The sequence below is a fragment of the Mytilus trossulus genome, unplaced genomic scaffold (genome assembly GCF_036588685.1).
Source record: "Mytilus trossulus isolate FHL-02 unplaced genomic scaffold, PNRI_Mtr1.1.1.hap1 h1tg000234l__unscaffolded, whole genome shotgun sequence".
NCBI lineage: Eukaryota > Metazoa > Mollusca > Bivalvia > Mytilida > Mytilidae > Mytilus > Mytilus trossulus.
Window position 1 is genome coordinate 731418 of NW_026963315.1, and position 25555 is coordinate 756972.

Genomic DNA, 25555 nt, shown 5'->3' on the forward strand with positions numbered 1-25555 from the left:
CGTTTGTCCCGAGTCAGATAAAAGATTTTGGTCAATGTAGTTTTTGATGAAGTTAAAGTCCAATCAACCTGAAACTTAGTACACGTGTTCACTATAATTTGATCTTTGACAATTTTAAGACAATTTAGAGTTCATTAAACATAGAAAATGATAGTGCGGGTTAGAGTGGGGCATCCGTGTACTTTAAACACATTCTTTTTTCATTTGTATTGTTGTACACTTGTCATGTTGGGGCCCTTTATAGCTTGTATTTGCATCAGTAGAAAAATGTAATGACGTCCGAAAAATATTTATAAGTGTTTTCGTGTTCGATATCACAATAATTGGACGACCGAAATTATACATGCCGAGTATTGTCACATTTTCTACATCTTGTCAACAACAAAAACGAGACTTTTATAAATTCTCAGCATTAAATCTGTATGTCGCTTCAGAAGGGACCCCACCTTCTCCCTACCCACCTACTTAAACCACCTTTGAATTACAGGTGACTGTAGGATTATGAGAGAACTATCTAAGTTGTGATAACTTGTATCTGATAAAAATTTTTATCGCTATTATCATTATTTTTCCTTTGATGTTTTTTGTGATAATTTTCATATCACTCGTGTAGAGTGAGAATGAAAATTATCGCTAGTTTCTAAGGTCCTTAGCAACAGCGTATTAATCTAATGCATGTGCTAGAGTGTCGGCCAATCAAAAAAGATTAGCCAGAACTATACAAAAAACTGTTATCGGATGACTTCGATTAAAAGTCAAAAATAAAAGATGATTTCTCGTTTTAATATTTTACCGTGAATTTCGCCGTTAAATAATTTATTGAAAGTTAATAAAAGTAATCAAATCATGTTATTAACAAATTAAAAAAATCCTTTTTTTACATAAGTCTACTTCAAATCATCGTAGGTCTGCCTGCATGTACATTTCTTCATGCATGCATATTTCTTCGTCTGCTTTGAAAATACATAATATATTCAACCGTTCACTTCATTTTGATACGTAGAAACACCAAATTACAGCTTATCAACAGTGAAAATGGTTTTCGCCATATTTGAACACGCCGGAAGGTCCGACGAGACATCTTTTTTCAAATGAATGAACTACCTGAGCGACTACATATATATATCAAAGGAGCCTACGCCAAAAAAAATAGTACAAAAAAATGTACCACAAAAGAAAATGCATTATCATCGTATAAAATACTTTTTTTTTACTGAAATTTAAATTAAATGATATTCGAAAATACAAATAACAGCGATAAATAGATTATTTATGTTTTTTTTAAACTCGATGCATTTTCTCATTCTCATCTCATCTCAGGGCTCCGCCCTTCGATGAGATGAGTTGGCATGGTATTGGTTGCAAAAATTTGATATTTTTCATTCAAATGCAATATTTTTCATTTAATTGGTATATTTTTTCATTTATATGCAATATTTTTTCATTTATATGCAATATTTTTTCATTTGTATGGTATATTTTTTCATTTATATGCAATATTTTTTCATTTATATGCAATATTTTTTCATTTATATGCAATATTTTTCATTTGTATGGTATATTTTTTCATTTAAATGGTATAATTTTTCATTTATATGCAATATTTTTTATTTTAATGGTATAATTTTTCATTCAAATGGTATAATTTGTCATTCAAATGCAATATTTTTTATTCAATTTGTATAACTTGTCATTGTAATGCAATATTTTTCATTCAATTGGTATAATTGTCGTTTTTTTATTTATATGCAATAATTTTTATTTATATGCAATAATTGCATTATGGGAAATTGTTTGACGTCACAAGGTCAAATTTGCAACAACGTTTGTGATTGGTCGATATAGTCGGGCAGCCCCTGCTTGACTCACATGTTGAAGTTGGCACGTTCTCTATGAACTCCCCTGGTTTGATTAGCTGTTGATATCTATATATGAGAAGGTAACGTTTTGTATAACTGTTTGCATTCCCCCTTTCTTTCTCAACACGAATGCATGACCAAGAATTAAAAAAACGCGTCGCCCCACTAACTAAATCTTGCGTTCATGCGAGTACGGCATTGCAGGCTGATACTGTTAGTGTTACTGTTAGGATTATGTACCCTTGTGTTGATTCAATACTAAACATATGGAAAGTTTATAGAAAATCCATAGTCCAAATAATTATAACGTCTGGCAAGGCTATTTTGATTTTTTTTCTTGGACGCCTTCCTGCGACCAAAATAGCCTTGCCAGACGTCATAATTATTTAGACTAGAACATGGATCCACAGCCTTTTCTTTTTAATCTTGTTCCCTCAAATAAGGCAATTTAATGACTGATAGATATCGGAGTATTGCTCGAAATTTCCTCAAAACAAGTTTATTACTGTAGTTATAATAATGGTTAAAACAAATAAAAATTTAGCTCAAATTAAGTACTTGACTGGCTCAGCACCAGATGTTTGGGAATTTATAGGTTGCTTATATTTTTTTGTAAACAATTAATAAACACAAGGATTTATATAGTAGTCCTACGTACTATATAAATCCTTGATAAACACAAGCACATTTTAGAAAAGCAAGTGAGTAATCTATGTTTGAAATTTTGTGGATTTTCTATAGAAATCTTGGTTTATTTGCCACAAAGTGCTCGCTTTGTTTATAAAAAATCCGCAAACCAGAACTGGAAGTTGACAGCAGGTTCATCAGATGGAAACACTTGTTGGAAACAGTTGGGGTACATCTAATAACCAATGTAAAAAAGTGCCGAAATATGCACCACAATGGCCGTTTATGGAAAAATTGGAATGTGTTCTAGTTCCCATCTCTGAATCCCCGAAGTAGATTTTTTTTCAACGCCCCACTGTGGTTAATAATTACTATATGTCTTTGCATATTTCAAAACATATTTTTCTTCAGGAATTGTTAGCTCTCTAGAACTTTTATTTGTCAGCATATTTTGTTCATATTTATACACGAGCTATATATTATTCATAGCCTCTCATAGGACAATTTTGAATTTCAGCCAGATTCACTTTTATTTCAAGGAGAAATTGCCCTTTATATGATTGAAAATTTGTCGTTTCCAACTTGTTAGCACTGATTAGGATTATACCCCGCTTTAAAAAAGGGGGGGGGGTATACTGTTTTAACTCTGTCTGTCCATCCATCAGTCCGTCCCATGAATATTTTTGCATTTTTACTCAGGAACTACAATACAATGATTTCTGAAATTCTGTTTCAGGGTTTATGTAATACAGCTATACCGTTTGATGTGTTTTCAGATTCATCACTCAACAACTTCCTGTTTACCGAATACTTGTATGATTTTACACATGTCTTTGATAGCCAAGTTGAAAATTTTCATCACATTTTTTCAGGAACTACAATACAATGATTTCTGAAATTTGGTTTCAGGGTTTATATAAGTCAGCTATACTGTGTGATGTGTTTTCAGATTCATCACTCAACAACTTCCTGTTTACCGAACACTTGCATATTTTTACACTATTAATATTATCCACTTGCGGCGGGGGTATCATCAGTGAGCAGTAGCTTGTAGTTTCACTTGTTTTATATTTTGAATGGATTAAATTTATATTTACATTAGGAAAATGGGGAAGGGGAGGGGGGAATTAGTCCTTTAATATACAAGTAAATATTCCAAATTGTATGTTGAATTTGTCACCATCTTGTTGGTGTTTTGTTCTCCATCCATTGATTTTCTCTCTTTATGGCACCTCGGTATGGATACTTTTGCTTAAAATGCATAAGCCCAAGAACAGGATTTATGGCTCTTTGTTTGACAGAAAAGTGTCATTTTTAACGCCTGTCTAATACTGGACATTTTATTGTATACCATTGTCTGTAACTTTCAATTGGTGAATTGTTTATAACACATTCTGTTTCAACTTGTCAATATTCTGATTTTGTCAAATAGGGAGAGTATGCAAGAATCTGCTTAATAACACCTCCTTAAAATTTAGATAACTGAGGTTTCTCCCCATATCTTAGAAGAATTTGACTCCTGTTGATGCAAATCGTTGTCTTTAAGTATTTTCAGCTATTTTGTGAGAAGTACACGATTGCAAATGTACATATACTATTTTTTTAGTCTGAGGATTTCAGTCCCTTTTTTAATATATAAGGCACAATGGGTACTTGCTTCCATTTGTGTAATCTGAAGCTGGATATACTATTTTTTTTTTAAATAGGACCATGCAGTAACATATATGCAAGAAGCCAGAGAAAACAGTACAACAATATTTTATTTAGCATGTTCAAAAACAAAATAAATGAGAATTTACGTTTTATTCAAACTGTTAAATTGTGACTAATTTTTGATGAAAATCTATTTGTCCCAGTTATCTGTATACCAAAGTCATGACTGAATTCAGTCATCTTGCACTACAACTTTCATCTTAATTTATTAATTGAATATTCAATTGATAATACATTAAAAATTGGAGATTGCCATCGGGGTCACCCCTACCCCATCATGTTTGAACATATTTTAAATGGTTGAGATCCCCACCCCTAAACCATTTATTCTTGTATGTGACAATAAAACAAATAAAACGAAATATTACATGTAGGGGATGTCTATGGGGAGCACCCCCATCCCCTTATGTTTGTTAAATTGTAAATGGTCAAGATCCCCACCCCTTAACCATATTCTTGCATGGGATAACAATGCAATTCAAATGAAATATAGGTAAAGTCTGTGAGGGTCACCCCCGCCCCCTCATGTTTGATAAATTGTAAACGATCAAGATCTTTGTACCTAGACCATATATATGTTCTTGTATGGGACAATAAAACAAATCAAATGAATATGTGACCATAGGAATTGCAAATTAAGGGAGCTTTGTTTGGGAGACTTCGTAAGTTCGTAACAGCATCTTGTTACAATTACTTCTTGTTATAAATGCCATTATGGGTTTCTTGGGCACTCAGATACATTGTAACACAGGCCCGTGGTTGCTAATTTTTATAAAAATGGACTATTCTTACTTCCCTGTATATCTGGCTGGGAACCCAAGTGCCTGTGAAATATAAATAGAGAGGAGAGGATAGGGATATACATGTATTAGAAAAAATATTCAAAATCAATGCCAATGGAAACCAGTATTATATGCACAAGTGAGTTAAAATAGTCCAGTTGTGTTCCCAAATTTCAAATATTTGGTGGCAATTGTCATGATATTTTAGGTGAACGATTCAGGCTCTGATCAATAATTGGTTTCCATATTTCTGTTTTTAGGTTTATATGATGTCAGGTCATATAAAGGTTTCACATAGTGAACTTTGTTATGATGCTGAGGTCTTATTGCCACTTAAAGAAGATGTTTTGGAGAGGGAGACACTCAAATCACAGTTTCCTTCAGCAGTGGGTTTGAGGTACCATGTAGGAGGGGTGTTGAAAGCTGTTGCAGCTGATACAAGAGGGTTTTCTTCTCCAGATGGAGGTTGGGGAACAAGAAGATATATTGTTGTAACAACAGCAGAATGTGCTGGTATGTACATTCATGGTTGGTAGAAAAATCAATTATTTTTTTGTACAACAGAACTACAGGATGTACAGGTGCTGAGCTCTTTGTATTGATGAAACTCAACAAAAAACCTAATAGCTTGGCAAAGATCAGTTGCCCACTTTTGTTGCAGATTGATGAAAAAAAAGTTCAATGAATTATGTCTCGAACAGGCTCTTTTTAAACCTATATATTTTGAGCAAATTCTCATGAATTTTTTTTGCAATACTATCGAAGGATTTAAAAGTATTAGTTGATTGTTCTTTAGGAACTTTGAAAATAAGATATCTGAGTACTATACGACGACTGTGAGTGATTTTGAGCTTTCTACTGTTTTGGAAAATAAGGGTTGAAACAGATGATAAAAAGGGTGAAAGGATTTTTGATACCTAATTTAAACTTCAGTACTTTTAGTTGAGTACATGACGGCCAAAAAATGTGTTGAAAAATTATGGTATGATACCGTCTTCATCTGTGTCTTTAAGTTGGGATACATGTACCTGAAGTAATATCTTTCCAAATAATTGTTTAGTTTAAAATTTTGTCATGATAATCGCCAACTGCTTTAATTTTATCTTTTTAATTTTACTATGATAATATTTACTTAATATAGGACAAGCAAGAGATATCATTGGCAACAGGCCAAGTACAAGTGGATTGGCTCAGCAGATTACTTCTGTGTTTAAGTCGTCAAAAGCCACTTCACACCCAAGGACACATTTCTCACCAATACAGGGAGCTGCCTCCAGAAAAGACATTAGACAACAAATGAAAAAGAAGAAGAAGTTATTTGAAAAGTCATATAAAGTTGTTTTTATTGGAAATATAAAATTGCCAGGCATTCTGTGTGCAGATATTATCCTAGAAGAAGGATTAATTAACATAAGTTCGGAGGATACAGAGGACACTATTAAAAACAAACTACTTGACATATTTGACAGCACTGACAAAGATCCCACCAAGATCATTTTTTTATCGTGCTCACACAAAAAATTATCCAAACCAAATGTACCATCAACATTCAAATTTGATGGAATAGGGCTGAAGGCTCTGATTGGTCAAGGGAAGCTTTATGTTCTCGTCGAGGGCCCTGAGGTTTGTACATTGTATTTTATCATTCATTGTACAATATTTCCAAAAAAATGGAATTAGAAAAATTCTGGTAGATTCAACACAAGAAATGAATATTGATATAAAAAAAATAGTGTCCTGTGAAAATATGGAACAAGTGAAAAACTACAGACTTTGATTAAGAATATTACATGCAACTTTAATTCAGAATTACTGGAAAATAACATGAACAGTTTAAAGGAAAATAACAAACTCTTTCTTTTATACAAAAATATTAAAGTCAAACAAGACCAAAAATTTTATCTTCATCCAAATTTTTGAAACAAACTAGACATTTATTTACAAAAAGTTAGAATTAGTTACCATAATTTGATCATTGAAGGGCAGATAATCTAAACATACCTCAAAACAATAGAACGTTACGTCGTGTCCAACTTGTAAAACCTTAGATGAAAATCACTTTCTCCTCCTCTGTCAAATCAATAATGCTTTACATATAAAACCTTTTAATGCCATGGCAATAGATAATGCTATGTTTCCAAATCTATCTGATACTGAAAAACTAGTAGTCCTACTAAATCCGTCAAATATAAACCAAGTGTCAGAAAAAACAGGTTCCTTTATTATGTTTTTAACAACAGTCTTTTAAGAACTGAGGACAGGGAACTCTTAGTTAGTTTTACTTGTGTATATTTAGATATGTGTGTGTTCCACTCAGTTATTTTATTGTTGTTGTTATTTTTGTTTATGTTAAAAGTATAATGTTACTTATATGACAAATACAGTTTAATATTGTATAACTATACATGAAGGACAACTACACATAAGCATTGATCACAAAGTTAACTGTTACCTGAGAAAGTAAACAGTAAAACACCTACTTATAGTTGTATGACAAAATATGGGCCGCAAAATATTTATTAAAGAATTATAATAACATCAAAGAGGGGGGGGGGGGGCAAGAGGGGGTCCAATAAAAGTTAACAAAAAATACATTCTCACAATAACAGATAACAAAAAAAGTAAAAGTCCTATAACAGCAACAGAAATAGTCAATAACAGATAACAGCATTTTTTTTCTTCAGAATAACAGATAACAAAGATTCAAATTGGCCCATAACAGCATAACAGTTATACCCCTTGCCCCCCCTCATCAAAATGTATTATGAGTCTTGAGGGAGTTGCAATATCCATTTAAAGGAAAGAAATATAATTTAATGTAATGTTCTTATTTTAGGTGCAGATTTTTACAATGTTCGTTAACACACATAAAAAGTTTTCTAATTAGTAACATAGTATATTACTGCAAAAATATTGATAGCTAGTTGTTTTACAAGTATGAATTCATTTTTAGTTTGAAAATGATAAGGACATGATGGATCAAAACAAATTAGATGACACAGACATGACAGACGAGGAACTTCCAGTATTCGGCAAGACACACTCTTTACAGGTAATTATGCAGCATCATAACATTTTAGAGCTCAAAACCATAGAACACAGGATATAACACATGTAGTTTTAATCGACAATAAATCAAACGTTTCTTAGTGGTGGTCGCACTATAGTAATCAGTCTACAGCTGCCACTCAAAACAAAATCATGTCTAGCATGTACCTAAAATTTGTGATTTAGGCTTTTATTATTTTGCATGTGGATAGATCACATGAAGGTGATAAAATCTGCTCTTGCTACATGTAGGATGATGGTCTTTTACCTTCAAGTTAGATTAATGATTTTTGGCTGGATTTTGCGAGTTGAAAAATCAGCTGAATTATAATATGTGAATGTTGGTCGCAGGGAAATACTGTATTTTTAATATTTATCTCAGGAACTAAAAATCGCAGGCTCTTCATATTTGGTATGCAGCTTCTGTATGGGCTCTCACATCAATGAGATGTGATTTCAGAGTGAGGTTTGTAGCTCTTCTTCTTGTTTTAACAAAAACTGGCCCTTTCTGTCTTTGACCCATTTCAATTTTACATGATTCATGCTTTCCTATATGATGTGTTCACTGTTCATATGGAATCATTTTTTTTAAGAATGTCTTTCTGTAATTCTGTTTTGTATGAAAAAATAATTTGTACATTTTATAAATACAGGATAAAAACAATATTTGTACAGTGGCAGAAAATTGTATTCGTACTCGACACACAACAGGTATGAAATGCTTGGTAATCCTATCATACTCACTCTATGTACCTATAGATTAATATTCTTATCCAAGTGCACTTCATGTATATACTGATACATATAATATATTTTTATGTCGCCTGTTTTTTTTATATAGGGGTCACTTTGACAAAATCCATCTTTCCAAAACCTTTGCCGCATGCACCGCAATGTTGTCACACATTTTCATTGCAGTTTTCTTAACTACATGCAGCAGACTTTTAATATTTTGGAGAATGCTTTATCTGGAAGTACTATGACGCGTAAAGCATTTTCATGGCTTTGCTTAATTCCTATTTAATACCAAAAACTTTGATATTTAAGGCATGCTGGTCAAATATGTATGCAAAATTTCATTGCAGTTTTCTTTACAACTACATGCAGTACAGACATTTGATATTTTGCATCTCTATGCTTTATCCTTTAGAATTGTTTTTTATTGCACTGTCACTCAACTACATCCTGTTTATCAAAAACTTTGAAATTACACATGGTGGACTGCGGACATAAATAATGTGTGCAATGCTATCAATAAAATGCAGGCGACATACAGGTTCCCTTGAAGACAGTACAGTCTAGTTTGTAATTAACAATTGTGCATGTAACACTAAATAGCAATCTTGTGACACATTCAGATAAATGGACCATCATGATGATGTTAACGTTAAGCTTTTCATGAAATAAATTTTATATCTTTTGCCCCTACAACAATTTTTTTTTATATAGATCGATTGACTCGCTGACGTTCATTCTTTTATAAAACATATTTTCATGACCACACTTTGTTAGCTAAATTCATGCATTTTTAAAAATGATTTTTTAGTTTGTTTATGGTTGTGACATTTACCATATTAACACTTTTCAGAAGAAAAATGACACCTTTGCATTAAAATTATGAGGGGGGATGTCTAGGAAAGGGAAAGAAAAAATATTGAGTATCCAAATTGTCTGAAAATGAGCAAACAACATAGGGCCATGTGAGCTATTGTTGTCACTGAGCGTCCGTCCTTGTCATAAATTTAAATAAAAATCTTCTCCCACTCTGATAATAACTGAACAGATTGGGACCAAACTTGGCAAAAACATTATCAGGGTTTCTATTTAAAATTGTAAGGAAAATTTTGATTCGTCAAAAACATGACTGCCATGGCTAAAAATAGACCATGGCATCCAACACCTGGGTTTTGCATGTATTTACTTAAAAACTGTTACAGATATCAAAATTCTAGTATAAGATTAAATTGATAAGTACATAATAAGATCTACCCATACAGACATTTTAAAGTCAATCTGATATTAACCAGTCCAGGTGGTATGGCCTTTTATTTAATTTTTCTCTTTTGTGCACTTGAAAACTGCAAAATGAAAATTGCAAATTGTTCAGCTCATTAAGATCTACAAAAAAGTTAGCAGGGGCAAAATTGTCAGTTTTATTGTACATGTACATGATGTACATGATGTATCTCACTTTAAATACTTCAAGTTTTGTATTCTTCGCATATTTTTGTTTATGACTCTGGAAAACGGTACATTAGCTAGATCCAAAAAATTGCAAATTGTTCAGTTGATTTAGGGCTACAATGAAATCATCAGGGGCAAAACTGTCAGAATTTCACATGTTTTTGCTTGTATCTTGAAAACCATTACACAGTTTTATAAGCACTAAATTAATGTTGAGCTCATCTACTAGAGCTTTAAAAAGTCCTCACAACAAAAAATGAAAAAATAACAAACAATAGGTCTTAGCAGTGGGGTACAGAACAAAATAAAGGGGTCAATATGCATTTATTTGCTTATTTTTGCATGTAAACTATTGTATCAAAGTCAAAAGCATATGAAAGCTATTTTAATGGTAAACATGATATTCCGAGTTGAATTGCAATTAAATGTACACTTCTTTTTTCATGTGTTAATATGCAGATACCCCAAGCAGACACAAATGCAAGTATGAACAGTGACCAGGAAAATACAGGCTCATCCGCAGTTAGTATTTATGATTTAAGTTTTAGACTTTTTGTTGTTGTTTTTTTGTGATGAAATGAATAAACACTCATGGAAATATACAATATGGTTATTGTTGGGCTCCACAACATATGCTTTATTTAAAAAAAAAATGGCATTTGCTTCAATGACAGTGTTTATGTTTAATGTAAATCCAATTGCAAACAGCATTCCATGATGTGCTATAAGTTTTAAGTGTACAGTATGAAACTACTTCCCGAACAGCTCTTTGTACATGTTGTATGCAATAAATTGAATTAGTGTTCAGAGAGAGTCATATCTCTTGCACGTAAAAGACACCCTTGTAGATTTCGAAAAAAAGAGCAGGGTAATGCCGCTACAAGCAGCACTAGCACCTGCAAGTGGAAAGGGATTAATATAAGATGAAAAACTTGTTTCCCAATCCAGTATAATTAAATATGTTTAAACTAATAAATTATTATATGCAGTATTCTATGAATTTAGTGCTAAATATTACTTCAATATTTTGAAGTGTATGTTTCTGGTGTGTATTTTTGACACACTCCTGTAGGATAATAATCCTGAAGGAATTTATTGAACTAGGATAATATAGTTTTATGAATATTGTAGAAACCACAAACAGACATCACCAAAACTGTGCAAAGTCAAGATATAGTGGAAGGTGATCCGGAAGATACAGGCACACCGACAGTTAGTATTTACATGTAACTTAGCTATTCCATTAGAATGGATGTGAAAAGGTTTTATTATGAAATGTGTGTCATGCATCTTTTTAACAAACTCATTACATTATAAGTCTTTATCATGACCTCAAATGTTATTGCTTTTTTAAGATCCTAGATTGATTGTCATATGCAAACAGAACTTCAAAATTTTCAGTTTGTTTCATCCTTGTGAGCACTGTGGATTTAATATATTTCAATGGACTTTGATTAAACTAGTTACAGAGTATTCTACATGTTCTAGGAGGCACTATTACAAAATTTGCATTTTACATACAACAAGTACTGAAAATTTGTTATTGCATTAAAAGAAAGGCCCCAAATTTATTTCAATCTCTTGTTCTAAATAGCTCTTTACGCCACAGGTGATCAATTTTGATTTAAATCTACCAGTATCAGTTCTGAACTGAGTTTCTGTAATCTTTAGTAATGGACAATTCAGATATTTCAATGCCTGCCGAAACTATTATTAAAGAAATGTCAAAAAGAAAACAAAAGTGGCTAGGGAGATTTCATTTCAGAAAAATGGCAGTATTAACTGAATCTGTAAATAGTGAGCAGTAGGTCTTAGAAAGTGAAACCTGATTTAGATGACAAGCAGTATACATTTGTTAAAAAATCAAAATGAATTAAAATAACATGCATGTATGATACGTTGAAATGCTATATGTGCTGACCAAGAATACTCTGCAATTGTTTTACAATTTGAAATTGGTTAATTTTAAGACGGATTACCCTGTTTTATAGATAACATTTCATCCATCGTGCTTAGAACGTAGAGAGCGTAGATCTCGATTAAGCTTGCGGTCATCTACTGGTAATGATGCTCTGGCATGTCCTTCAACTTACAGGTATTTTATTTGTAGATAATCTGGACACAATTTCTTGATATAATGAATCACTGTTACCTATATTTTTTACTTGACCAGTCAGGGCTACTTCTTAAACAAGTGATTTCAGGATCACCTTTAAAAGTGATTTCGCTATTGAAAAATGAAAAATGTTTACAAAATTAGAAACAGACTTTTTAAAATCACTGAAATAAGTGATTTGAGATGTAAACATTAAATCACTTATGAAAGTGATTATAACATTTTCTTGATAATTTATCCACAAGCTAGATCTACATTGGGTTTAAAAAACAACTATTCTATTGAAAAAACAACTTAATACATACAAAAATGCTCTTTTGCTAAATTAGTATGTCAGTTTTAACAATTTATTTGGATTATGCTTAAACTGGAATAATCTGTAGATAAGGTCAAAACCTTGAAGTAAATCATTCTAATTATAAAGAAAACAAATCAGGTTACATAAATGTGTTGACTTTTATGTTATTGATAGAGTAGTTAATGAAAATTTGATTACAGAAAAATTCCCAAGGGTTCTTTTAAAAGCTTCAGCACACTAACTTACTGCCCCAGCGCACTGATGAAATTGATATATCAAGATTAAGATATTTGATCTATGTAGACAAATTACAGAAAAAATTGCCATTTTATGGAAAATTAGTGAAATCAGCATTTGAAGATCAAAGAAAACACCAAAATCACTTAAATAAGTGATTACTGAAATTTGAAAATCACTGAAATAAGCGATAATGAAATCACTTGTTTGAGTCATACCCCTGACTGTTGACTGACTTACATTTAAGTTTACTTCAAAGTTCACATCTTTCTTAGTAATACCAATTCACATACAGAATTTTTTTCTTATAAATGCTCACAAATCTACAAATTTTTTGTCATTCACAGCAAGCATTGGAATTTAACTCTTAAAACAACTCTTATACATTCTGCTGATCCCTGATTTGACATGTCAAATAATTTTCAACAAATGGCTGATTGTTTTTAGATAACTTCATTCGTAAATAGCTCGCCATCCAGTCTTAGTCATTTGTAAAGCATTGTTAACTTAATGTAACAACACAAACACTATTCTTAAAGAATGGTGAAAAGTCTTTTGTGTGTAATTGAATACGATTGCTTTATGAATCAATTACAAATGATTGAGTATAGTTTATAATTGGTTGGCCACAAGTTTAGGAATAAATTTAAATACTTTCTTGATGTATATGAATATACATTTCCGATTGTTTTGGGATATATTCGAGTACTTTGCAAATGTATTTGATATTGATTTAAGATTTAGGTTTGATTGATTGGTTAAGGTTTAATGCCCTATCAGCAGCTTGTGAAAGTTTTATGAATCTGGTAAAGTTTTGAGATTCGTAAGCAATCGTAAGAAAAATTTGTGTATGTGAAGTGTTATAACTATACATGGTAGATTCATCTAACCTTGTATTTGCATGCATCCTAGATAGTAGATTATCATCTAGGCAAAGTCAGGTGTTTCGCAGTTGAACACTCAGACAATATTAAGAACAAGACAAACTAAGTGATAGTTGATTATTTATATTTTTGTCAAAGATTTGATACAAAAATCCAGCATACTTTATATGTATTTTTTCAATTGAATATCCGTATTGGTGACAAGTACCTAACCTGGAGGTTTCAACGTAAGTTGTGTCATAAATGTCTAACTTCATATAAACATTACAGACATAAAAAATAGCATTGAGTAAAAAGGAAAACAGAATGAATAATAGGTTAATCAAACCAAGATTTATTTATTACTTAGGTCATATGTCCAGCTGTTTGAAACTGAAATAGTAACAGTTGATGACTCCGATGATGAAGGTGACAAAACCATACCAATGGATGGGTACGTATTTGAAGATTTCATGTTTATTTATGTATACTTAAATTGCACTAAAATTGGGATTGATTTTGGGAGTTTTGGTCCCAACAGTTTAGGAATTGGGGGCTAAAAAGGGCCCAAATAAGCATATTTTTTTATTTTCGCACTATAATTTAAGTTTAAGTAAATAGAAATCTATGAAATTTTGATACAAGGTTTATGACCACAAAAGAAAGGTTGGGATGAGTTTGGGAGTTTTGGTCCCAACAGTTTAGGAATTAGGGGCCAAAAAGGGGCCCAAATAAGCATTTATCTTGGTTTTCGCACAATAACTTTAGTATAAGTAAATAGAAATCTATGAAATTTAAACACAAGGTTTATGACCACAAAAGGAAGGTTGGGATTGACTTTGGGAGTTTTGGTCCCAACAGTTTAGGAATAAAGGGCCCAAAGGGTCCAAAATTAAACTTTGTTTGATTTCATCAAAAATTAAATAATTGGTGTTCTTTGATATGCCTAATCTAACTGTGTATGTAGATTCTTAATTTTTGGTCCTGTTTTCAAATTGGTCTACATTAAGGTCCAACGGGTCCAAAATTAAACTAAGTTTGATTTTAACAAAAAATGAATCCTTGGGGTTATTTGATATATGCTGAATCTAAAAATGTACTTAGATTTTCTATTATGGGCCCAGTTTTCAAGTTGGTTCAAATTGTGGTCCAAAATTTAACTTTGTTTGATATCAACAAAAATTGAATCCCTGGGGTTCTTTGATATGCTGAACCTAAACATGTATTAAATTTTTGATTTTAGGCCAAATTTTCAAGTTGGTCCAAATTGGGGTCCAAAATTAATCTTTGTTTGATTTCAACAAAAACTGTATATATGGGGTTCTTTGATATATGCTTAATCTAACCATGTATTTAGATTTTTGATGTTTGGGCCCGGTTATCAAACTGGTCCACATTGAGGTCTAAAGGGTCCAAAATTGAACTTTATTTGATTTCGTGAAAAATTGAATTCTTGGGGTCCTTTGATATGCTGAATCTAACCATGTATTTTGATTTTGGATATTGGACCATAATAGGTAATGTCCAATTTAAAGTTTTTAAGTTTAAGTTCTTAGACCACATTCATTATGTGTCAGAAACCTCTGTTGTGTCAACTATTTAATCAGAATCCAAATTCAGAGCTGTATCAAGCTTGAATGTTGTGTCCATACTTGCCCCAATGTTCAGGGTTCGAACTGTGCAGTCGTATAAAGCTGCGCCCTGCGGAGCATCTGGTTATCCCTTTCATTGGTGATACTTTTTTGTTCATTTTAGTGATATCAGTTTGCCAGAGTTATTAATAAAGTTACAGTCACAGGTTGACCTGGAGAAGATAACGAAATTCAATATCAACAGAAACCTTGTTTTAGATGGTGCTCGGAGAGCCATCAAAAGGAAATCCTTCTGTGCTAAAAGCAAGATAAGTGTGAAGTTTACGGACGATGTAGGAATCGCAGAAGGTGCCGTAGATGAAGGTGGACCAAAAAGAGAGTTCTTGAGAATGCTGATGAAAAAGATCCAATACCTGCACATTTTTGAAGGTCCTGAAAACAGAAGAATTTTGGCCTATAGTACATCAGGTGAATTTATATTGTCTCATCTTGGTGAAAGATTAAAAAAGGAATTTCATGTATTCTCTATACAGTTACATTTTTATGTCTCCCACTTTATAGGGATGGAGAGGTATTTTGTCATGTTTAATTATCAGTCATCTGGGTGAAGGTTTGCAATTGTTTCTCCATAGGCCGTAATGGTAACGTTTTCTTCTGTTGCTCAGTCCATATCGTTAACTTGGATATATATGATGGCTCGTTTTGAAGCTGAGAATTTCTTATTTGTGGTTAAATTTTCAGGGTACGAAGTGAGATTACTTTTTCTGTAAATTAGCAAACCCAGAGTATTCTTTTGTGATGCGGCTCCTTGTGGTAAAAAATCCCTGTTTTAACACAATAAGTTCTTTGAACTTTTAATAGCTCCATAGTTTTTACACATTTATTCTATGTCCCTCTACTTTCCTTATCACCACAAATGGTTAAGCTCAATCATTTGTAAAAAATAGAAACATGTCCAATATCAATACACAGAGATTTCTTGTACACATTACTTGGGGTTCCTCATCTAGAGCTGGTGCATTAGGGATCTTGACCCATCTCTCACAATAACCCTCACACCATTTACAATAGGGGACACTTTGGGGATCTAGACACTTGTTACGGTTTTAAAGGGAAGGACCATTTTTATGCCTCATTTATGGGCATTATGTTTTCTGGTCTGTTCGTTCATTTGTTCTTCCGTCTGTCTGTCCGGCTTCAGGTTAAAGTTTTTGGTTGAGTTAGTTTTTGATGAAGTTGAGGAAACTTAGTATACTTGTACCTTATGATATTATCTTTCAAATGTTAATGCCAAATAAGAGTTTTTACCCCATTTTCACGGTCCACTAGACAGAAAATTATAATGCAGATGGTGCATCCATGTATTAGGGACACATTCTTGTTTCCCTCATTTTGGTTCTGATTTCTGGAAGGTCTGTGAAACACAAAACAAACATGATATATATTATATCACTGAATCAGGGATTGATAATATATAGTTATGAATAGTAAAATTTATTCTTTGACATCTATCATGTCTATTAAGGCCTCTAAATGTTAAATTTAATATATCTTAAATCTTTTATCACATTTTAGCAAAATATTTAGTTTTGTTTTATTGTAGCCCTAGAAGACAATCTGTACAGAGATGTTGGATTATTCTTTTCCCTATCCATTGTACACGGAGGACCATCACCAAAATTCCTTTCTCCAGTTATGTACAATGCGTTGGTAGGACAAGCTGGAGAAAGGAATATTGAAGATATAGCAGATGGTGACTTGAGAGGAGAAGTTCAAAAGGTAGTATTTAGAAAGTATTGGATTGATAATAAGAATTGTTATAGAAAATAGGGGTAGAATGCAGTTTTTGGCTTATAACTCAAAAACCAAAGCATTTAGAGCAAATCTGACGAGATTAAATTGTTAATTAGGTTAAGATCTATCTCCCTGAAATTTTCAGATGGATCGGACAACCGGTTGTTGGGTTGCTGCCCCTGAATTGGTCATTTAAGGAAATTTTGCCGTTTTTTGTTATAATCTTGAATATTATTATAGATAGAGATAAACTGTAAACAGCAATAATGTACAGCTAAGTAAGACCTCGAAGGCTAGAAATAAGGCAACATTTGACCAACATGGTCAATTGACCCCATAAGGACTTACTGTCCTTTATAGTCAATTTTTAACAATTTTCATAAAATTTGTAAATTTTTAATAACATTTTCCACTGAAACTACTTGGGCCAAGTTCATTATAGATAGAGATAATTGTAAGCAGCAAGAATGTTCAGTAAAGTAAGATGTACAAACACATCACCATCACCAAAATGCAATTTTGCCATGAATTCATCTGCTTCCTTTGTTTAATATTCACATAGACCAAGGTGAGCGACACAGGCTCATTAGAGCCTCTAGTTTTGTTAATTAGCTTGAAGATATTGATTTGATTATTGGTTACAGATCAAGATCAAATGTTGTTCTGGTTTGATGAGATGTTGAGCACAGTTATGGTCGTTGGATAGTTTAAACTTTTTTATTCTTCAAGCTTGAAGAATTTGACTTGATGCTTGTTATATACTTTACACTGTTACAAGTTATAGATCATGATCGCATATTGTTCCAATAAAATGAATTTTTAACTGACTGTATAATGTCATGCAATACTCACAGAATGCCTGTTTTAACCCAATTTAAACAAATTAGCAGATAATTCTATTTTCTAAATATATATATATGTAGTTCTTGCTGGCTATATACCTATGTGCTAAATGTCACCTGACACTTAGATTGTTGATAGAGTTTTAATAACCTGTTTTTCTTTTTTAGTTAAAAGATGCATCAAGTTTGCAAGACTTGAACAAACAAATGAATGCAATGTCAACCCTGTTGATAACAGCGGGATGTTTCAGGCCTATATTGAACATGCAACAAAAAGATAAATTAATCATGGATATTGTCAGATTTTTGGTCCTGGAAAGAACCAGTACTCCTCTTCACCAGTGAGTAATATTTTATTTTTGATTGGAAAACTGGGGCCCTTTATAGGTTATTGTTCCGTGTTGAAGGGTGTACATTGACCTCTAACGGTTTACTTTTTTAAATTGTTATTTGGATGAAGAGTTATCAGTTGGTTATGTCATTGGCACTCATACATCATCTTCCTAAGTATTGTATGGTATTAGAGAGACAGGACTGACACTTCCATTCAACAGAAAATGAAATACTCTGGACTGAGTGGGTAAATTATAGATTAATATCTCCTTAAAGGAAAATGTCATCAATACATGCAATGACATGAAAAGTGGAGGGTATTAAGTATAAACTCTTTTTAAAAGTCATCAATGAGAAGTTTTTCACATGCAATCATTTCTGTTGAACTTGAATGTATTACAAAGCATCCTTAACCTGATAACCTGTTTCATCTAAAAGACCCTGCTGAAAATGGAAATGGTGACCTGAAGATGTTTGTAAACTATATAGCTATTATGAAACTTTTAACTTAGGTTTTTTCAACAACATTAAAGTCTTGTTGCAGGATATAATGTGTAATTCTTTTGTGAACAGTTAATATAGATGTCTCTCTTTCAAAGAATGAAGACATATTATTTAAGTGTGAATTCCTCATACAAAATTTTATCCATGTCATGACTTTTTATGCCCCATGTTTTCTGGTCTGTGCATTTGTTCATTCGTTCGTTTGTGCATCCGTCCGTTTGTCCCACTTCAGGTTAAAGTTTTGGTTAAAGTTTTTGGTCGAGGTAGTTTTTGATGAAGTTGAAGTCCTTATGATATGATCTTTCTAATTTTAATGCAAAATTAGCAATTATCCCCCATTTTAACGGTACACTGAACATAGAAAATGATAGTGCGGATGGGGCATCCGTGTACTGGGGACACATTCTTGTTTCTCTTTTGAAGTAGATATCTATAATTTGGTACATGGGTGCATCATGTCGAGGACATGTGTTGCTAACTAGAGTCAGTAACGAATCACAGTAACCTTTGACCTCGAAGTCAAATACATTCAAAAATTTGTCTAGGCTATAGGCTTTTGGTATTTTGTATGTGAGTATATATCACCTAATTTAAAAAAATTAGTGACCTTGACCTTTGACTTTAAGGTCAAATAATTAAATGAAGTCTATTTATGTCCCCAACATCTTCAAGTGCAACACAAAAGGGATATATGCATTTTCTTCCACCAAACAAATAGTGAGATGAGGTGAATTGTCTGTCGTGTCTTTCACTTATCATTCTCAAGATTGCCATTTAAAGATTATCACAAATATTATTCTTCTAATAGGTTCTATTTTTGTTTAATTCAGCTGAATACAATGCATATCTTAAATATGTTTACATGGTTGATATGTTGGTGTTTAATAAACTGGTATACAATTACAGGTTGCGTGATGGGTTACAGACACTTGATGTATTAACGTACATTCAAGAGCATTATAAAGCATTTAAGGATTTGTTTGTCTGTCAAGGAAATGAAAAATTGACCGCTGAAATGATGGAGGTGGTGTTTATGGATATCAAAATGTCAGTTCCAGGCAGCAACAGAAGACGGGACGAGGAGAACATTGTTGGATATTGGAGAGATTTTTTAATTGACTTGCAAGGTACTTGTAAAATATATGCCTCACATCTTCTTTTTATTATATAAACATAAAATTTGATTCAACACCACCACTTCTGGAAGCACATATTCTGATCTGGAATTTTAATTTTTCTATATGAAGGCTTAATTTAAAACATAAGAATGCTCTTGATCTTTAATACATGTATATTTTAATTCTTAACCAAAATTAGAGTTTCCTGCATTGCAATATTGTAAGGGACAGTCATTAGAAAGAAACTTATGAAACCAAGCATTATCAGAAACAGAAGAAAGTAAATATTGTTTGTTTGGATATATAGGGTAAAACTACCCAAAAGGACTGAATAGCATTCTTATATTTTCTATACATGTATGCCCTTTTACAAGACTTATGGTATAACGTTTACCGTCCGTCTTCAACATTTCCGACATTATCTCAAATACGCTTTAACCACTATGCATAAAACTGTATTGAATTGTTATATCTTTTGATTTGAGCTCCCTTTTGTTTTTTTACAAATTTCAAATTTACGTTTTCCAAGTATTGGGAGTTTTACTAAAGGGGTGATTTTCCAGTTTTTGGACAAGAACTTGAAAAAAAAATCACCAACTTACTAGAAACTGTTTAATTCTATTCACATGTGCTCCCTTTTGATTTTTATACGACTGCAAAAAATTTGCGTTCGTATATTGCTATCACGTCTTCGTCGTCGTTGTCGTCGTCCGTAGACAGATTGGTTTCCGGACAATAACTTCAGTTTAAGTGAATGGATCTCTGTGAAACTTAACCAAAAGGTTCAATACCACAAAAGGAAGGTTGGGATTGTTTTTGGGGGTAATGATCCCAACCGTTCAGGAATTATGGGCCAAAAACAAGCATTTTTCTAGTTTCCGGACAATAACTTGTGAATAAATTTTTGATTGCTCTGAAATTGTACCACAAGGTTCAATACCACAAGTAGAAGGTTGGGATTGATTTTGGGGGTATTTGCCAAAACCGTTTAGGAATGAAGGGCCAAAAAGGGGCCCAAATCAAGTATTTTTCTAGTTTTCAGACTAACTTGTGTTAAAGTTTATGGATATCTCTGAAATTGTACCACATTTTACAAAAATAAAATTTCTTAACATTTTTTTTTTGTGGGGGGGGGGGGGGGGGGGGTAAAAAAAAATATTTGGGGGGGGGGGATTTTTTTTTCTTCAAGATTAACGAAATTACCCTTTTTTTGGAAAAAAAATTTGGGGGGGGGGTGGGCAATTTTTTTTTTTTAATTTTAGGATTTCTCACAATTTATTTTGCTTTTTTTTTGTCTATAGTCTAAACACAGGTATTGCACAACAGCAGTGTATTGCGCAACAGCAAATTGTATTGCGCAACAGCATGAAATCTTCAATTGAAAATAAATTCAAATCATTTAACCAATTTTAAGTTCTTTGACTACATTTATTCTGTGACAGAAAACTATTATGTGTCAAATATTTAATTAAAATCCAAATTCAGCCTCTATCTCACAATGCATGTTAATATACCGAAGGCAACCAAGTTGCGAAGGAAATGATGTTTTTGACTTGTCCACAGTCAATCCCAACTTTTTTTCAAAAATTTGCAGATAAAAGTATACCATTCTTTCTGCTCTGCTGATTTGACTGAAATTATGTGCCTTCAACTTTGAAACTTCACCAATTTCACAGTCCATTGAACATGGAAAATGATAATGCGAGTAGGGCATCCCTGTACTTAGGACACATTCTTGTCATTGTTTTTATCTTTAAAAAAATTAGGGACCAGTGATATAATAAACCATGTAAAGACAGACTTTGTTTTTTTAAAGCAATTGCCAGGCAAGTTGCTTTATTCTTATGGGACATAGCCATTTTGACCTACATTACATAGTATAATCCCGTATAATCAAGCCTATCAAGATCAAGATCAAGCCAAATTTTAAACAGATTTTTCATTAAATATTCTGACAAAATCCTACTTGTCTTCTTCTTACATACATAAAGACAAACATAGACAAACAACCGTTGTTTTGTGAAGTTACAAAATATTTTCATGAAGATGCATTTTAACATTTAAGTTGCCATTTGTTTTCTCTAATTATTTTGAAAGTCCGCATGGAAAAAGTGCGTTTTTTACCCCTGATATTTCGTTCTCATTATGTTTCATATAAATTTTAAATCATTTTTGTTGTTGAGTTAATATTGATTATTTCAATGAATTATTCCTTATACAATTTTATTTTGATTGTTTCGTGTTTTTATTTGCATGTAGTAAATTTTCTCTTTTTCATTCATAAAACTATGGTTCATTCATAAAATTGTTTTAAATTATTACGCACGTTATAGTAAAGAAACCGATGGTTATTCACTGTTAAAGAAGCACAATGTTCCCGTTTTGATTACATTGACACTGAATTTACTAACCTAATTGTTCAATTTCATCTTAGGGGTCGTTAAAATAGCCCCAAAACACGATTTTGTTCAAATCAACTCCCACGAAAATATAAATAGATTAACACGGTCTCACTAATTAGAGACAAGAAGCGTCAACAAGCGACTAGGAAGGGCAAATAAGCAACAATGAAATGAAATTGGCGACAAGAAAATGGAAATAAGTTACAAGATTGCAAACATATTTTCAACTCGATTGACCCTTGATTTGATTTCTTGTTGCTTATTTTCCCCTTTGGTATCGCTAATTTAATTTCCTTGTCGCCATTTTTTTAATTTCAAAAATCGCCTTTTTAGTCGCTTGTTGACGCTTTTTGTTTCTAATTAGTGAGACCGCTTTCATCATAGATCTGTGAATCACCGATTTGCCGAGATTTTGAAATGAATCCTCTGTTTGCACGTCGGAAATATATCAAACCCTGATTTTGGTGGACGAATTTCAAGTTGCAGGATGTCCCTTGCGTCTCATTTGATTGGAATTCGTGGTGAAATTACGACTTTTGAGGAAAAACGATTTCGTCAATTATGAGGGTCTTGATGGGGGGGGGGGGGGGGTCTGTTATTCTGTAAACATTTAATTTTTACCCTTTTTTTCTCTAATCTTCAAAAAATTAGTCTATTCTTCAAAAGTGATTTTTTTACGCATTATTCTCTAATTTTTTCCCCAGTTTTCTTTGATAGAAGTATCGGAAACCAGTTCACATTGACTGAATCCTATAGTCTGTTATCACGAAACCAAAAAAAGTTTACAGAGTTTGTTTTCACTTTTATATTTTTACAAATTTCTTTAAATTTTAAGAAGGGAAAATTCTGTAAACATTTAACTTTTAGCGTTTTCTTTTATTAATTATTCAATATTCATTATATTTTTAGACCACACATTTCTCTAATCTTCATTTTTTTGCCCGTTATTCTCTAATCTTCATTTTTTAAGGGCATTATTCTATAATCATTTAACCCCATCCAAACCCTCAATTATGCCTTTGCAAAACTTAGCCGACAACGGAATGTGAAATGTAGTTGACACAGACAGTTGGAGCTTAATGTGTTTTTTTTCTATGCATAAAAGAACATTGCAATTTCTTCACGAGAAAGGAGAAGTTGCGATCGGGGCACGTTCAAAACTCTGTCACAGTAACTTTGACGCACGGTCCGAAGTCGTACGTGGACGTAAACAATTAGCTAAACATAGGCGGATCCAGGGAGGGACCCTGGGGGTCCGGCCCCCCTTTCGTGGGAAACATTTGGTTGATTATATAGGGAATCACTGAAGCATGACTGGAGCTCCCCCCTTTATGAAAAATTCTGGATCCGCCACTGCTAAAACAAGGAAACTGTCAATAAGATGTTTAAAAAAATGTTAACTACTACTAGTATACAGCAATTGCTTTTACAGCCTTTAAGGCTTTGATTTCATATTGGGACCTCATTGAGATGTGAAGCATAAAAAATATTGTTCATGTAGTAATATGAAAGTTTATTGAGTGAGGTTGTTTAGCTTTTATAGCCAACTAAAGTTCAACTTTGTTACATAACATTTAATGAATCAGTTATCCTCTTTGATTTTTGTATAATTATGACTATATGGACATTCCCTGTGATCAATCTACTACCAGCTTGGCTGTTGGTTTTGGTCGATCAATTACTTACCTGGTTTGTATAAACATGAGTAAACCTCAACTGAAGTCAACATTTTGTATAAAGTTTTAATATTTGTCTTATTTCAGAAGATGAGGATGGTGAAATTACCTTAGGTGATGTTTTATCATTTGCAACTGGAGCAGACTGTGTACCTCCATTAGGATTTGATCCATCACCATCTATTACTTTTCTTCATGACTCAGGATTGTTTCCAAAAGCAAACACATGCTCAATGGAGTTGAAGCTTCCAGTTTCAGAAGATTTTAATACATTCAAAAAAAACATGACTTTTGGAATTGCAAACTCACCAGGCTTTGGACTGGCATAAACCATTCATGGGAGTCTTTAATTTTAATACTCTTCCATACTTCATCTTCATTTTTTGTCTTGCCTGGTACAAAGGTTGTTACAAATACAAATTTGAATATTTCTGTATAAATATATTGATTATATAAATTCTTATACAAATGGTATCATGTTGTCGTTGTCCATAGACATTTGGTTTTCACACAATAACTTAAGTATAAGTAAATAAAAGTCTATGAAATTTAAACACATGTTTTTTTTACCACAAAAGGAAGGTTGGGATTGATATTTGGAGTTTGGTCCTAACAGTTTAGGAGGAAGAGGCCAAAAGGGTAAAATGTTAACTCTTTTTTTTTTTTTTTATTGATTTCATCAAAAATTGAATTATTTGGGTTCTTTGATATGTCTATTCTAATCGTGTATTTGGATTCTTAATTTTTGGTCCTGTTTTCAAATTGGTCTACATTAAGATCCAAAGGGTCCAAAATTAAACTTAGTTGATTTTAACAAAAAAATAATTCTTGGGGTTGTTTGATATGCTGAATCTGAAAATGTATGAATTTTTATTATGGGCCCAGTTTTCAAGTTGGTCCAAATAGGGGTTCAAATTAAACTTTTGTTTGATTTCAACCAAAATTGAATATAAGGGGTTCGTTCTTTGACATGCTCAATCTAACCATGTATTTAGATTTTTGATATTTGGTCCCCATTATCAAATTGGTCCACATTATGGTCTAAAGGGTCCAAAATTGGAACTTTATTTGATTTCATCAAAAATTGAGTTCTTGTGGTTCTTTGATACGCTGAATCTAACCATGTATTTAAATTTTGGAAAATGGACCATAAAAAGTGAATGTCCAATTTAAAACTTTTCAGCTTTTAGACCCCATTCATTCTGTGTCAGAAACCTATGCAGTGTCAACTTTTTAATCACAATCCAAATTCAGAGCTGTATGAAACTCGAATGTTGTGTCCATATTTGCTCCCCATTTTCAGGGTTCCACTTCTGCGGTCGTGTCAAGCTGTGCCCTGCCAAACATTTTATTATGTTATAGTTTTGAACAAGTTCCAAAAAGAAACTTGGGTGCTTTATATGTTAAATTGTTGTTTGACTCAAACTGCACAGACATCTGAGTTTGATTATTTTGTAAAACATGTATAACAGTTAGGGAAACTGATGAGTTGTTGAAAATAAAATATTTAGATCTAATGTTATCATAATACTATGAACTTTTGTTTTGCAATTTATGGAGAACATAA

The 25555-nt window shown here is 32.5% G+C and overlaps 1 protein-coding gene across 1 annotated transcript; it reads left to right on the top strand.

Moving 5' to 3' along the window:
* Positions 1-1662: 1662 nt before the first annotated feature.
* On the top strand, positions 1663-25555 carry LOC134701306 (uncharacterized). The gene is made up of 13 exons (XM_063562440.1): positions 1663-1939; positions 5242-5494; positions 6123-6604; positions 7935-8033; positions 10673-10735; positions 11345-11425; positions 12205-12308; positions 14098-14181; positions 15483-15787; positions 16923-17098; positions 18124-18296; positions 19699-19919; positions 24076-25555. Exons 2-13 carry the CDS (start codon positions 5248-5250, stop codon positions 24315-24317), a joined length of 2277 nt encoding a protein of 758 aa, XP_063418510.1. The 5' UTR covers positions 1663-1939; positions 5242-5247; the 3' UTR covers positions 24318-25555.

Coding starts and splice junctions, on each gene's coding strand:
- LOC134701306 (XM_063562440.1), top strand. CDS start 5,248: ATGATGTCAGGTCATATAAAGGTTTCACATAGTGAACTTTGTTATGAT. Junction 11,426..12,204: donor AAGATACAGGCACACCGACA/GTTAGTATTTAC, acceptor CCTGTTTTATAG/ATAACATTTCATCCATCGTG. Junction 12,309..14,097: donor GCATGTCCTTCAACTTACAG/GTATTTTATTTG, acceptor TTTATTACTTAG/GTCATATGTCCAGCTGTTTG.